Source organism: Sander lucioperca, chromosome 19, assembly GCF_008315115.2.
Source record: "Sander lucioperca isolate FBNREF2018 chromosome 19, SLUC_FBN_1.2, whole genome shotgun sequence".
NCBI classification, from domain to species: domain Eukaryota; kingdom Metazoa; phylum Chordata; class Actinopteri; order Perciformes; family Percidae; genus Sander; species Sander lucioperca.
Window position 1 is genome coordinate 16,192,445 of NC_050191.1, and position 16,045 is coordinate 16,208,489.

The 16,045-nt window shown below is 41.6% G+C and overlaps 1 protein-coding gene across 10 annotated transcripts in view; it reads left to right on the forward strand.

The window, feature by feature from the left end:
• The window catches only part of sash1a (SAM and SH3 domain containing 1a), a 259,596-nt gene that overhangs the window by 198,299 nt on the left and 45,252 nt on the right, over positions 1–16,045 (forward strand). For 2 of the 10 annotated variants that reach the window (XM_031322602.2, XM_031322603.2), the window contains exon 1: positions 7,161–7,887. The exons of 7 other annotated variants lie outside the window; for them this stretch is intronic. In XM_031322602.2, the coding sequence (XP_031178462.1) occupies positions 7,768–7,887 (120 nt within the window). In that variant the 5' untranslated portion in view covers positions 7,161–7,767. Of the gene's footprint in view, positions 1–7,160; positions 7,888–7,976; positions 8,216–16,045 lie in introns of those variants that run through there. One more of the 10 variants, XM_031322604.2, reaches the window with a different exon arrangement.

Genomic DNA, 16,045 nt, shown 5'->3' on the forward strand with positions numbered 1-16,045 from the left:
CGACATGAAGGATGTGAACAATTCCAGTGAAAATGTTTTGTCTGAGTTAAGAGGTGTCAGCGGGTCATGTTGTTACAAACCTCGAGAACCTTCCTTTATCCTCACTGCATCTCAGTGATACTGATAAATATTGTTATTTTCTTCTTGGCCCTGAATTCCTGCATCACATTGACACCCGCACAGGATATTACGTTGCGTTCCGTAGGTGCAGGTATACAGACTTGGCATGCTTTCCTTGACATTGGCTCCACATCCAGATTGATTTTTTTCACTGACATACCCGTACATTGTGCGAGCTGTTTGAGAAGTCTTGACAATGTGTATTGTGCTACAAACAGCAGACCTTTATCTCTTTTTCTGTATCTATTTGTTGTTGTTCCCAGTGTTCTCCCTGTTGCCCATGCATATCACTTTGAGTTTATCTCACACTCTCCCAACTGTCTCTCTCTTCCTTTCTCGTCTCTCTCTCTGCCTCAAGTAATTCCTGTGTTGATATTTGAAGCTTCCCCCAGCTTTCAAAAGACTCCAGCGTTCTGGTTGACCACCCTATGAAAAGTAATACCTAGAGCACACAAACAGCAAGCGCCAGGCATTTCATTATTACTCCCAGAAAGCATTGTTTTCAGTGGAAAGACCACTGTGTTGATTTCATTTAATGAGTTGCTTAGCTGGGGGAGGGGACCCAGGCAACAGTAATTAGTTGTCATGCTAATTGGGTTTGTGTGATAACTCCCACACAAGAATCGGTGGCGTGTGAAGCACTGTAGGGCTGGCCCGACCGCCTACTCATCACACACCACACACATTTTCTTGCACATTGGAATACACATAAACACATGTATATGCACACACACATAAATAAGAATAACAAGTGCTCACAGCCAGATTGGTTCAAAGAAAATGCCTGGGGACTGTCAAGCCTTTGACCCATCGACTGAGCGGAATTAATGATGTGAAAATCTTGATCCCAATTAATCACTAAGAGAAGGCCCTCTGAGAACCATGAGATAAGAGTTCAGGACATTCGATCCAATAAAGCTTTGGGTATAAACCTGCATATGTTGATTTGGAAAAAAAGGAGGAAGACGTATAGAAACATGGGGTAAGAAAAAGGTGAGCGATTGATGAAGATATGGTAATCAGAGCAAAAAGAGAGGCGACTACACCCTTGTTGCTTCAATGTGAAGAGTTTATAGTGACCTATATTTTACATAGTAATATCATGAAACCATTATAAAGATGTAGTCTAATAACATTTACTGGAACAGAATAGGCTGCATACTATCCTTTAGGCATTAATCGGCATATAAAGTAATTTCCAATACTGTCTACTTTCTTTTTTTTTTAAAGATTATTTTTTTGGGCTCGAACCCTGGACCTCTGCGTCGAGGCATAAACTTCTATGTATATGTGCGCCTGCTCTACCAACTGAGCCAACCTGGCCGCCGATACTGTCTACTTTGGGTGGAAATCCTGTAAAATTTTACAAGGCCACATGTAGTGTCGAGTAGTCATGTAAAGCATTCCTTAAGTGCGTTGGTGGTGCCCTTGATGTCTGTCCACCAAGTTGTTAATCACCCCTGGTAGCATGGTGCCTGACTCCCAAAGAGACTATTTTTAAGGCCTGGGGTCACTGACCTCCAGGAAGGGTCACTCTCACTATCAGGGGAGGTCCAGCTACTGCTTTGCTTGAATGCCATCTGCATTCTTTTTCTATCTCTATCTCCTTTTCTCCCCATAACAGTCTCTGAGTCCCTCTCTACTGTTTCTTTCCATCTCTTCATTAAGTCCTAACAACTCATGGTTAGAACTAAATAGGTGTTACTATTCATTTCCTTACAAACTTTACATTAACTTTTAAAAAAGTTTTTACATTAACTTTTATCTAATACTAACTACTATTACGTGACCGGCCTGAAAGATTCCACTGCAATCTTCTCCCACTCTCGGCGCTAGTACCAGCTCTGCTCGGCTTGACTCGGCCACATAGACAGTTAAAGAAATGGACCAACAGATCCCGTTGCTCTGGACGGAGACCAGTGAAGTATATTAGAGCACTTTTCCAGTGAGGGTTGAGCGTTACTGCACAGCCTCCAACTGAGCTTGAAGACGTAGATGTGACGTGAGCAACCTGTCTGAAAGTTGGAAATCTTCTGGTAGCTGTGCCAAGAGAAATCTCAATCATTCCGAATCTTGCAGAGACAGAGAGTGTAGGTATATGTAAGGAGATAACATGGGCACAGGCTAATTATTGCTAACTAAAATGCTAGTTAACATTAGTAATTAAACTTACACAGCTAATGTAAGTCGAAACTGCCTGCGAGCTTCTCCTGTACTGTACGGTAATTCCTCTACTATGCGACAGTAAGTTGCGTGGTTATGACACAATCGTTAGCCTATTTTTACAAAAACGTCTGCTACAGAGCCATAACGTGAGATACAAGGTAATGGAGCCTTTTATACATTGTTGTGTTTCTTTAGATATAAACAATGGACAAATAAAGTATTTAAACGCTTCAGATGTAAAGTTATTCGCTGTCAAAGTGACGCCAAAATGAATGGCAGTCAATGGAATGCTAATGGTGGGTGAGTGCTTGTTTGCATCAAAATGGCGCCATAGGAGGTACGCGTTGTGGAGAAAAGCTTACCATCTTGGCTCGGCCGCGGTGCCCCGTCCTCCATTTTCCATTGCAGATTTAGTACCGCCTCATGCGTGGCTGGTCGTCATAGCGACGCCGCAGGAAACTGCCGTGACCTAACGAGACCATGAACGAGACACACACACACAGAACGTCGAAGGTGTGTTGTTTTTGATTCTCGGCATGTGGCTGTTGCCACAGCCAGAAGACACATTTTGTTTCAAAAGAAGCTGGAGGAAGCAAAAAAAACCCTGTTTAAAAATGGTGAGTTTGTTCAGGACACCCCCGTCTGTCGCTAGCAATGACGACGCAGTGATTAGTGACGATTCTCTCTGACCAATCAATAGTCTGCGGGTTTTCACGTCACCTTTTGGTATTGCCTCAGCTCGCTTAGAACCTCGACGGAGGTGATACTAAAAAAAGTACTTGTTAGCTAGTACCAGGTACTTTTTTTCATAATGGAAAAACAAAAAAGTTGAGGCGAGTAATGGAAACGCCATAACTAACTCCTCCCTGACCTTTATCTTGCGTCTGCTTCTCCTCGCTATGCTCTGCTCTACTTTGCATCATCACCCGTATGAGTGTGTTTCTGCCCGCTTTTGTGATAATCTTGCTGAGTCATCAGCAGTGTAAAATGAAACCTTACCATGATACACTGTAATCCATGTGTGTCTCAACGGAAGTTTATCTTAGTCTTCAACATTATTTAGCCTGTGGGAGTGTTTGAGTGGTTAATGAATGGGCTTAGTGGGAGATTAGTTGATTCTTTGTAGATGTAAGGTCCCTGCAATGCCTTCACGTCTGCAGTGACATACTGCAAGAATCGTGCTTTCCTAAGTTTTTGTCTTGTCCTAACCTGTTCTAAATGATTTCTACCCAGTCCTGTAAATTTAGTCACTGCCAATGTAGTATGTATGTATATATATATATATATATATATATGACGTTCCACTTCCGGGATTGCTCTCGTCCGCCAGATGTCACTCTTTTCGGATGTCTGTTTTCAGATGTCCCGTTACCTTACGCTGTCTTTGTGTTGGAATTTTAAACTGCTGCTCCTCAGATCTCTGCAGGGTAAATCCAGACAGTTAGCTAGACTATCTGTCCAATCTGAGTTTTCTGTTGCACGATTAAAACAACCTTTGAACGTACACGTTCCACCAAAACAAGTTCCTTCTTGAGGCTATTTTGCAGCAATAACATACTTAGTACTTACTGGTACTTAGCACCGCCCAAGACGATTGTGATTGGTTTAAAGAAATGCCAATAACCAGAGCACGTTTTTCTCCCATCCCGCATTGCTGTGTGGACTAGCCACACTCTCCTCCACAGTGCTGTGGAGTGAGGTCTGGCAATGTGAGACTACTGCCATTGCTGTCATCGATCCCAATTTTTTTTTAAACAGGCTTGTTTTTTAATGATTTATATTGAGCAAATAGTAACACATATCACATCACGGCTTCGGCACATAAAACGGCTGTCTGATATAAAAGCTTCCTGGCTCACTCTAGAGGTTTTCCTGCTCATTCCCAAACCTGATGACACGGTGTAATTTTCCTCCCAACCCACAGGAACCCAGCAGAATCAGTGCAGGAGAAGAAGATTGCATGAAAAGACAATCAAACTATTAATATTAGATAGGAGAAGAGATGAAAGAAGATAGATGAAAGGCGATAAAAGTGTCAAAATAAATTTCATACTTAACATCCATCAGGATGTAGTCCAAGTCCTGAGCCTTTCAACACTGTGTTCAAAGTAACCCACGCTAGCAATTTATATTTATGACATCATCCTTTTCATGACAGAACCCCCTATATATTACGAGAACCATGAAATACATTTAGCGCTCAATGCCTACTTTCAGGAGAAATTTATTGACACTGAATTGGTTGCAGGAAAATCCTCTTTGTGTTCATATACTCCAAATGTCCTTATTTCTGACCAAATGTTCACGGATTTTCCAAAGAGCTGATGAAAGGAGACAACTCTCTTGACATGTAATAAATTGACATTGAGCTTATGCTGAAAGAATTAGCAAGTGACTTTTGTTTCCTCTCGTCTGGCAACATGACACCTTGATTAGTGGTTAGTGTGAAGAGAGAAGGGGAAAGCTGGCATCTCCAATCACTCACACACCAGCAGTGTTTGATGAGTGTGCACTGAGTCAACAGGCTTACTGCTCTCATTAATGGTACAGTTTGACCCCTCTGTTTGAGTTGCTCCAGGTGGGATCACATTGTCTTGTATTTGGCTATGGGGATTTTTGGCAAGAAGAGTGTTTGTGGTGTGTGGGTGACTTCCAACACCCCCATTTAAGCTGGAAGGAGGGGGAGGATCAGGGTGGTGTCTCAAAAAACACGACCTAGTCATCATTCTTATGAGACTGATGGACAACGCAATGATGTAATGGCAGTATGGACACCCCCACCCACACACACTAGCAGTCCTACAACTTGCTGCTGCTGTCAACCTGAAGTTACAGATGCGAGGTCGGCAGTGCAGACCCCCGGGTTGTCGACTCGCCAGCCAACAAAGCTGTTCTTGTTTGAGCGTGTGTTCTGTGTGTTTAAATTGCAAGCAGGATACTGCTAAACAGCTGCTGCTCATCCAAAGCCTGTAAAAGTCATTCTTCACCTACACACACTTTGAACCATGATATTACATATAAAGGAACAATCAGTGCCAACAAAGTGGAGTAACTTGGATGATAAGTTTAGATTTTGGTTGCATGGGTCACCACTTAAGTCCAGATTGAAGTATTGAAGGATTACAATGACATTTTATTAAGACATTCGTGATCCCCAGAAGATTAATATTCCAGACTTTGGTAATTCCCTGACTTTTCCTCTAGTGCCATCATCAGGCCAAAGTTTGTCCAATACTTTGGTTTATGACCTGCAAAACTATGGACATTCCCATCAGCCTCAGTTGTATTAGGTGTTTAGTGCTAATTAGCAAATGCACGCTAACACGCTAAACTAAGAAGGTAAACATTATACCTGCTAATCATCAACATTATCATTGCAAGATTGTTAGGATGCTGTTGTGAGCAGTTAGCTCAAAACACTGCTGTGCCTAATTACAAAGTAGCCGAGAGTCTTGTTTTAAGCATAAATATATTGATAATACTAATTTAAATAAAAGTGCACACACATCGATCACGTATAGACTGTGCTGCAAAAATGCAAAGACGTCAGTGAAATGTGTGGGAGCCTTTTGCACCCTGCATAATCCACAACAGGCCGCCTATTACAATGCACAACTTGCACTACAGGTGAAACTGTAGCTTTGGGGATTATTGTGTAACTGATCACCTTTTACATGGTTACAGAAAGGAATGTGTGGTAAAAGTTTTTCCTGGTCTGTTCTATTTCCTTTTTGGGTTATGTTACTTTAAATGCATGTTCTTATTGCATGTGGTGCTGTAGGCCGATCTGGTAAACAGCAGGTGAAGCAGCATTTTCAATTGGCTTGGAACCACGGGGAAGGGAGAGCTGAGTGTAGAGCTGAATTTAAAATGTTTAATCTTACTCTCTGTCTCTCTCTCCCTCTCTCTCATCCTTCTGGCATCTATCACAAGACCTGCCAGCTGTTGCAGCTCTGAGAAAATGTGCTTCTGACCAACTACAGGGAGAATCAGAGACAGGCTCAGGACTTCTTCATTACAATAGAGTGGCCTGCTGGCGGAGCGTAACAAACGGCTGATCAGATAGGATAGCTGTGCCATTTCATGCTTGTACATAATGTGTTTCTTTTTATCTTATGTATTTGAATAAGATCTGCAGCACAGAGGACATTGCTGTTACATTGTATACCATTTTTTGTGATATGTGTATGTGACATTCTTTAAAACAAATTAAGTAGTTACAGTCAATGTTTCACATTTTTTTGTTGTTATTGTTCAGCATTTTATCCAGATTAATGCCAGGCGTAGGACACAGTATGTATCGCCCCCTTAAAAACATTTTTCCCATGCGCTTTTTTTGTTTTTCACACAATTGTGTGGAGAATGTGCTTTGTTCACAGTCCCTATTCAACTCTGGCGGGAGGGAGGTATTGGTGGAAAGCTCTGTCAGCATGAGATAAAAACTTTTCTGGGCTGTTAAAAAACAACAACCTTAAATGAGCTGTACTCCTGTAATAGCTTTAAAAGCATATACTGATCTCAGGAAAACTGTAAACTCATTGTTTAAAACGTTCATCGAAGGCAATAGGGACATCAAAATCACGATTGATTAAGATTTGGTCAGCAATGAGTACAGCAGACATTTGGAAATTCATATAAGTATGGTGTTCAGGGTTAAACAAAACGTGTCACTGGTCAAATTATATTACTCAAACAATTGTAAGTCACGATATGAATAACTTCTCATATGAGTTATTATTGGAATATTAATGATTCCTCAGTAATTTGAGTTAATTCCTGGCCATTGCTTGTGACACGGGAGTGCAGCAAGTGTTTTTCTTCTGCTGTGATGTTTTGTTGGGAGGAGTGTGTGAGGGAGAGAGAGACGGCGGGTGAAGAGAGGGGGGAGGCGCAGTGTTTGGAGGATTTGCTCTGTGGTGCTCCGGGCGTTCTCTCACTCGAAGTTTTAATGGAAATAAGCTTATGTGTGCTCGCTCTACTATTTTAGACAGTTTTCTGTCACTCGTCGAGGGATTCAATTAACTTTTTGGAAACTTCTAGCCCACTTGGACGACATCTCCCTCGGTGTGGGGTTTAGTTTATGGCCGGGCACGGATCCGTGCAGTGCGGACTGTGGAGCAGGGAACACCCCGCAAGGAAGTTTTCAGACGAGTGACCTGTTGTGGGTTCGACACAACACGAGGCCGCCTTTCTTTACTTTTGAGTTTTTATTTTTTTTTTATTTTTTATATACTTGACATTCGACGCACGAGTTGTTGTGGGAGTTTCGTGAATATGTCAGGAGGCAGTTTACGCATTAAACTTCGGATCGTGCCAAGCAATGTTGGAGCATTTGACCGGTGCGTCAAGGGCAACTTTCTCTAGGAGCAGCCAGCCTTGGCACCCACATCTCTTTACAGCTGGTGGTCAGGCCCCTGCCTGTGGGCTTGGATTCAAGCTTTTGCACTAAACTGGTCTGACTGAACAAAATATTCTAAAATTATGGAAGGTGATCAGGGGACTGGTGCGCCTTTCGATGAGCCTTCCGATGAGCCACGGGCAGACAACGCTGCTGCGTCCGACAGTTTTTCCCAACTGTGGACGGACGTTATGGGGATGCTGGTAAGTTGTTTTGGGGGGAGGGGTGACAGGATCATAGACTGACATCATAGACTCACAACTAACTGAGAGTTTTCACCCTTGTCCTCAAAGTTGACACTGATTTGCCGAATGAGCGATTGTGTATCCAACTGGTCGGTGCATGCTAATCACGCATCAAAACAACTCCCAGCAGCGCAGTGCGTCCTAGTTATAGGCCCGAGTTTCAAATGCACCAGCATTCTACATGTGGTCTGGGATTCATTCAGGTGCATTAGTTGGACGCTGAGGACGAATTCATACTGTTGAGTCGGTCGGATCTCAATGCAAACAGGAATCGTGTGAGATAATGGTATGTTACGGATTTAACCCTTTGTACTGTGTTTTGTTTGCTGCCATGTTCTCTGTGGCTTTTGAGCATTTGGTGTACAGCTAGATTCAGTACGTTTACATGCACACACATTTTCTCAATATGACAATATTCCAAATTTTATACATGTCATGTAAACAGCATATATCGGTTGGATATTCCGATTAAGACGTGGGATATTCCGGTATTATTCGGGTTTTAGAGGCTTTCTTTGGACATGTATACAGCGCGGAATATGCGTCTCAATTGATCTCAGTTAAGCTTTGCTGCTATTTTTCTCCAAGTTAAACATGATTTTGTCGCTGAGGCCTCCAGCTGAGGAGATGTGTTGTGTCTGTATTGTAGACTGGATGATAACAGTGCCAAACATACAACTAGAAATGCTCATTATAAGAGATGCTTTGGCCTCCTGAAGTTAACGTCAAGGTCTCTGAGATCACTAGATGCTGTGGCTATCAGGGAAACATAACATTTTACTAATTTGCATATTAATGTTGTAAGTTAAGGCTGATTTCCCACAGTGTTTCAGCCCCCCTACTTGATCATAAGATATTCTAAATGCCCTGTTTTCTTTGTGAACTACATTACCCCACTCCAGGGAGAGTCTGATTTACTGTACCTTACATGTTTGTGCCTTAAATGCTGGGGACTTTGGGGATTGTAACAACACTCTTTTGTTTGGCTGCCAAAGCAGACTTGATTTTACAGGCCATGGGGTCTGATTGATCTGCTGACCAAATGTGTTGCAATCACTTCCACTCTGTTAAAGACAGAGGTGTTAATTTGGTTTGGTCTGGCACTGTGTGTGTGTGTGTGTGTGTGTGTGTGTGTGGGGGTAGGCTGTCCTGCCCTCTGACACTGGGTGGGAGACCCAGGCAATTTATCCAGATTTATTGCTTTTGAGGCAAATGTCTGCAAGGCTGGGCTCATCTATAATGTTTTTCTCATTGCGCTGAAACACACATTCAAACACATATACACAACAGAAACAAGCTTTTTGAACTCTTTTGTTCTCAACATATTAATAAATGCATCCTTTTCTTTGCTAACCTCATGGTTGGAGGTCATGAACTAATGGTAACATTAATTTTAAGTAGCTATCTATACTGCCAATAAACATCCTGCAGCACTCATCTGAAGTTAAGTTTAAAGTCATCCTCCATCTCGCCAGCAGACATAGCACACTCATATTATTTCAAAATCACTGACCTCAGCTTTTGTTGGAATCTTATTCCACGTACTGTATCACTTTACATGTGTATGCCTTGAGTCTTGGAAAGGCTTGGATAGCTATGACTATCATATTTTTCTAGAAAACTATACTGGAAAGATTAGAAGTGTGACAGTATGGAACTTGATCGGTCTTCTTGGCTGCTGACAGCGTCTTTCAAAAGTTCAGCAGGTCAGTTTGTCATACTAGAACTAACTGCTCGACAACCATGATAATGCACGATTTTATGTTGATTGTTTTTCTCCCAAAGTGAATGGACTTTTGGTGATGATGAGTTGCTTGAGTTGATGGCAGCTTGCAGGTGTAATTTATGTAAATATAATGGTTTCCAGTAAAACATTGTCATTTATCTGCAGTATTCATGAGCTTGTGCATAAGTATACAAGATGATATTTTTCACTGCTTTAAAAATGTATCTTATTTGTTTATTAATGAGAGTCAATGAGTCATAAATAGAAGTCCTCTAAATTGCCCTTTTATATAATGAGCTTAATCCCTAACTGTGTTCAGTTAGTGAGTGAGTGTTCAGTTAGTGAGTGAGTGTTCAGGCTCCTGTCTTTAAGCACATGGGATCCTGAGCACAATGAACACCATCTACCTCCTCAAAGTAAAATGGATCTGCTATATATAACCACTGCCCTTTGACTTTCAATGGCTTTTGTTTTGCTTGGGAGCCTACATGTACTGTATATGGGAATGCCCTTTTAAAATTTGGGATTGCCCCAAGCATGTTGATTCAACTTTAAATCACTGTTGCAAATGTGTTTGGTCTTGGATCTTGGAGAACAGGACTACATACTTGTACAGATAGACATCCACCCTGATAAAGATCTGGTCAACATGCTTACTATACTCCTGTCTTTCAGGGATTACTGTATGTTTCAGCAAACTAAAGAACTGCTCTTAACACTCAAGTGCAAATAAGCATTAAAACAGCAAGTGTCAAAGAGCTCGTCCACATAATGTCATCCACATTTGCACCTTCAAATGAGTTTTGGGCACTCCGGTCTTCAGTCTTTTTCTGAGGGGGCCTTGTCTTTGAGGTTAACCATAATACACAGCAGCCTGTTGCGGAATGTGTTTAATAAGAATACCTAAGTAAGCCAGTCATTTATTTGTGGTTGAAGCCAAGTAAATAGCACTTGAGCTAATTAAGACTCAAAGGCAGTTTATGACGGAATTGCACAGGAGCTAGCCTATAGCTCTAAGTGGTGGGATTTATAGATGTCTGAATAGGGATTTGCTTCTAGTTCCACCCCACTTCTGGAGATGTGATGGTTTTTCCTCAGACCTGAACTTTCCTTATTGAATGTTAAATAAGCCACAACTTATGAGTTTTCTGTATTGGCATGATGTGTTTTGAGGTATACATCTGTACAGACTTTAAGATCTCTGTAATAATACATTCCAGTTCCATTCCATTGCTTCGCCTTTAGCAAATGTTCTACTAGTCTGTGCGGTTCAGTTTTATCTGGAATGACTGCTGTGTTTCTACAATGTAGAGGAGATACGCAACTTAGATTTTCAAACATGCCTTTACTTAGGACAAGTTTCTTATTGAGCTCCTTCCAGTCAATTTGATAACAAACTTGGACAGCTTACACAGATCATTATTACTATTGGTGTAAGGGACCATAGTTGATCAGTGGTCCGTACGGCTCAACACTCACGATTCATAATGCATGTAAACTGCAGATTAATTGCAAAGTTTAACCATAATAATAGTGTGAAATTAATTTTTACTGTTACTTAAAGTAGGCTGATAAATCTCTATGGAGGGTTGCCGTGAAAAGATACAGGCAACGCAATTTTCTGTTCACGTGAACGGGGCATGTCAAAATCAGTTGTATGTTCATGTGAACGGAGCATGTTAAAAGTAGTTGATAGACACGGTCATGGCTACTGGAGAAGCGGAAGAACTCGAAAAGCCTTGACGCTGGCTACAGAGCTCCGTCATATCAGCGGCAGTTGGTAGTTAAGTTACCCGAGAATAGGGGGCTTGTTAAGTTTAGGAAAAAGATTGGTTTGGATTAAAACACTCTCAAGGAACACACATTTCTGGGGTGAAAGTACTTTGTTTGGAAAGCGAACTTTGCTCCCCGGCTTGAACGTGTTATGTAGTTCTTTATGTAATAAATGGAAAGCATTTAAAAAAAAAAATCTTCTCTCGAGACATGAATATTGATTGTGTCTGGGAAACATGGTTAGATGAGGTGATCTCTATGTGCTTCCTCCCACATAGCACTTCATACGGAGTGGCAGCATATGCTCCAGTCCTTTTCTGCCAAACCATGGTTAGCTAGGCCACTTTATATCTCTGCCAGTAATGTTGTAACATAGCCTTATTTTGTCTATTGTTGCCGAGTCCAACTCGGCTCACTCCTACTTTGCTTCCCCTCCCTGACGGGTGTCATTATTGAGGTCACACAGAGATCTGGCAGGTTTCCTCTGTTGGGATGGCAGAGCACTGTTCTGCTCAAGCCACGGATATCCTCAGGAAGCCCTCTAAAAGGAGGTGGGCTTTGTCCTCTGGCCTCACCTTCCTCGACAGTCTTCCCCCTTTGGCTCCCATGGCCGACACTACATCTTTTGGTCAGACTTCTACTGGCTCTATGTTTTGTGGAATCCTCCACTACAGTACAAGTACAGTACAAAATGTTCAGAACTCCTGTAGTTTCATCCACCTGTCTTCACTTATCTTTTTCCACATTTCTCATATCAGACTTTGCTTATCGTTCTTTTTCTTGTCTGTTTTTTATGATTGGTTGGCAGTTCAGGGACACTACTGTACTAGTGCAAGGAAAAATGGGGATGGTCAAATCGTTTCAGTTGAAGGAGCTGGGGAAACTGGGTGGATAGAGGGCTGGGTGGAGAAAAGGATGGATTACTTACTATTGCTTTTATGATGAGTTGTGTGGGGACTGTTGGACAGGCGATCTCTCGCACGGGTTGGGTTTAAGCTGGTGTATCCATGACTTAGGGTGAATGCGGACAATTCTATTGGTTCATTTTTTGATGAAACTTTAGTAGAATGCAACACAATACAAGACAGTGTGTGGCAATTTAAACCTGCCGCACCTGTGCTGAGGTTGCGTAGCAAGTGAAAGTGATCATACCACTGACGTTCAAACATTACATCAGATGCGTGGCTCTATTGTAAACTGTTGTCATTATTCTTTCCTCAAGAGAATGGGTAGTCACCAGGCCAGCCCTGTAACAATGGTTAATACCATGTACAACTACCATTCAACCCATTAAGGAATGTGAGCCCAAAGGATAGACCAGAACAAACATGTTAGGCGCAGGGCTAATGGCTTTTAGCCTTTTGGCATGTCTTTCTCTCTGGTTATAATAAACAAGCGCTTTCTTTGAGAGACTTTGCAACATCTAACATGATGTGGAACACTTGAATTGAGTGTGACTTGATTGTGAGATTAGCTGTGCGACTTGGCAGTGATTCCTAAGCACGCAAGGAGGCCTAAGTTATCAGTGCTCTGCATGCTGGCTGTGGAATTTTTTAATAACTTTGCAAAAGATTGCTTTAGTGGATTGCCATTCAGATGCTCTGTCGTGAAGAAATTGTCACTTCAGCTGGGGACTGCTCATTGTTGGCAATCAGTATATTTAGAATTTAAGAAAGTACAGCTTGTTTCCTTACTCAAAATATTGATTTTGTGAAACATAACAACGTCCATGTTTGTGAATGCTGGCCCAGTAGTTCACAGATGGTATAATCTATAAAACTATAATTGTAGCTATAGTGTGGAAACATTATATGTAGGTTTTAACACAGTACACAGGATTGCTTCTTTTCTTAAACTGATGCTGCTTTTTACTGACATAAGGAAAGTCTGAAGAGACAACCTTCTGTGGTACTGAAAATGCCAGGAATGCCGTGGCTAATTGATTAATTTAGCAGAGACTACTGGGTCTTCATGCTGTTTGCAACCATGCTCCCTTTTGTGAGAATATATATTTATATTCCAATACTAAAGCTGAGAATATTTTGTTTGTTTTCCATGAGAGACTAGATGAATCATATTCATATCTTGGAATTCTGGCATGGATGTTAATTCATTCCTCCAATGCAATGTTGAATGAATATTGTGTAAATCACTTGGTTATGGCTCAGTAGCAATCCTATTACACATTGCTGAAATATTTATCCACTGTGGTGCAATACCAGTAATTTGTATTTTGCTGCCACTAACTCACAGTTATTACGGCTTTTACACAAACAAGTGTCTTCTACAGCAGTGTCCCAGAACATTTCTCAGAACCTTTTCTTTGCTTTGAGTTGTGCAGTCTTGGAACAGAAGTGACATGCAACACAGTTTTGTTCACAGTTTTGTCTGACAAATTTCAGCTGCACGTTAGGAGTAGCAATCTCGATCGAGCAGGCTTGAACAGTAAATTACACACGCACACTCTTTACTGTAAATACACGAAAAGTCACTCACACATTTTTGCTTGGGTGTTGTTTTTTTTGTATGCCTATTGTTGCTATTGTTCCAGTCAACTGGGAGTTGGCCTCCCTCGCATCCAGGGCGGAGAAGCAGTTACATCAGCTAGTATTGGCCTCCATTTCAAACATACCTCCATGAAACTAGATGTGTTTAATATTGTAGTTAATACAATTCTAAATTTAAAAAAAGGATATTTTTAGAGTGAGCATTGTTTTAAGGCACCCATATGCTTTCCAGGTCAGATAAGCTGTAGCGGATTTAATATTCATCCTTAGAATCTCTCTTAGATGCAGATATTTTTCTTTCCTAACTCCAGATGTTTTATCCCCCTCTCACCCCACAGCTGCCCTAGTCAGTATCCCACAAATCATCTCTTGTCCAGCCTCCACTCCAACCCCCTGCCCACATTTCCAACCTGGATGTGTGGACCACTGTCAGATCCCTCCATGCTCTTCCACCTACACTCCCACATTAACAGATTCTCTTTAAAATGTGGACTAAACTCTCGCTCATCTGCTGACAGTAGTTGGTTTTCCATTCTTTACTCGTTCCCTCATTTTCTCCGCTGTGATTCTCTCAAAGGCATTTTTTCACTCACTACACTTGTTTTCATGTGCTGTCTAATCGTGGATATATAAAACTGAGCATATGCAGTTTATTACAAGGTAGTAGTGGAGGTGGGGTACAGAGTCTGCTGTGTTGGACCCCCATGAGCTCATGCCACTGGAGAATTGGAGGAATCCCAGTTGTCTACGCACACACACAACTGTTTGCACGCACAGATGCACATCAGTCTGAGAACAGCAAAGCATGTGCAGCTTTACCTGTCCACAGCCAGTTTACATTCAGTGTTCCAATGGGAGTGGGGCCAGTAATATAACAAAGCTTGAATAATTAATTCTGCTGCTATGACCTAACTAACTAAAACCAACTAGAAATGCCCTCTGTCAATCAAGAGTTGGTGTAATCTCAGGACAGGGTTCATTCTTATCTTCCGGATGTGGCGAATAGATCAACACAATCATGGCATGTGTATGGTGATTAAAACATCTTGGAGTTTTGTAATGAGAGCTTGCTTTCGGTCAATGTGAGGAATGAAGGGGAAAGCATGTGTCTGCTCGGGGAGTGCTCCCAACGGGAATCTCAGACATCTCGAACCATATGTCCGGCCAGAAACAGAATTTCTCAAGTAATGAGAGTGGGAGAACAGATGACAGCCAGCCAAACTGGACTTTTGAGACAGAACATGTGTGTTTTTTGTGATATTGTGTTCAGTGCACAATCATTAAAGTGCCCATATTGTGAAAAAAACACTTTTTCTGGGATTTGGGGTGTTATGTTGTGTCTCTGGTGCTTCCACACACATACAAACTTTGAAAAAAAAACATCCATGCTGTTTAGAGTGAGATACGGTTTCTGAATGTGTCCTGCCTTCAGTCTCTGGGTGAGCTGTTCAAAATCGGCATCGAAACGAGCAGGCTAACCGCAACCATTAGCTCATAGCGTTAGCGTTTGCTAACCCTAACGCTATGAGCTAATGGTAACGCTAGCATGCTAACGCTAGCATGCTACCTCATTCTCAATAGCAAAGCACTGCTACAACACACACAAGTTCACCTTAATCTACAAAAGAACTACTTACATGTGCGCCCTCATTTAGAAGTCTCCCAGCTAATCCTGCCTTGTAACTGACTGAAGTTGTAGAAACAGCCTTTCTTTTACTGTCTATGGAGCTAGCTAGCTGACATGATCTACATCTGAGCTACTGAGCATATGCAAGTGCAATCAAAGATAGTACAGAAGAAGAAGAAGAAAAGAGGTCTCACTCTGTAGCTAAAACAGAGACCAGGTGAAAAGAGGAGCTGCAGCAGTGAGAGAGAGCACTGCAGTACAACAAAAATATGGTGTTTTTTGAAAATTAATGTAAACCTATTCTGGTACAACCTTAAAATACAATTATGAACCTCAAAATGAGCATAATATGGCTGCTTTAAGTGTTCTTTCATAACTCCATTTAATGAGCTGTGCTGTATATGATTGGTCTGCCTCAGTTTGTTTTGGTCCAATGTTTTTGAAATCTCCTGCCTGCATGTGTGTGAATGCTAATGTGTGTTC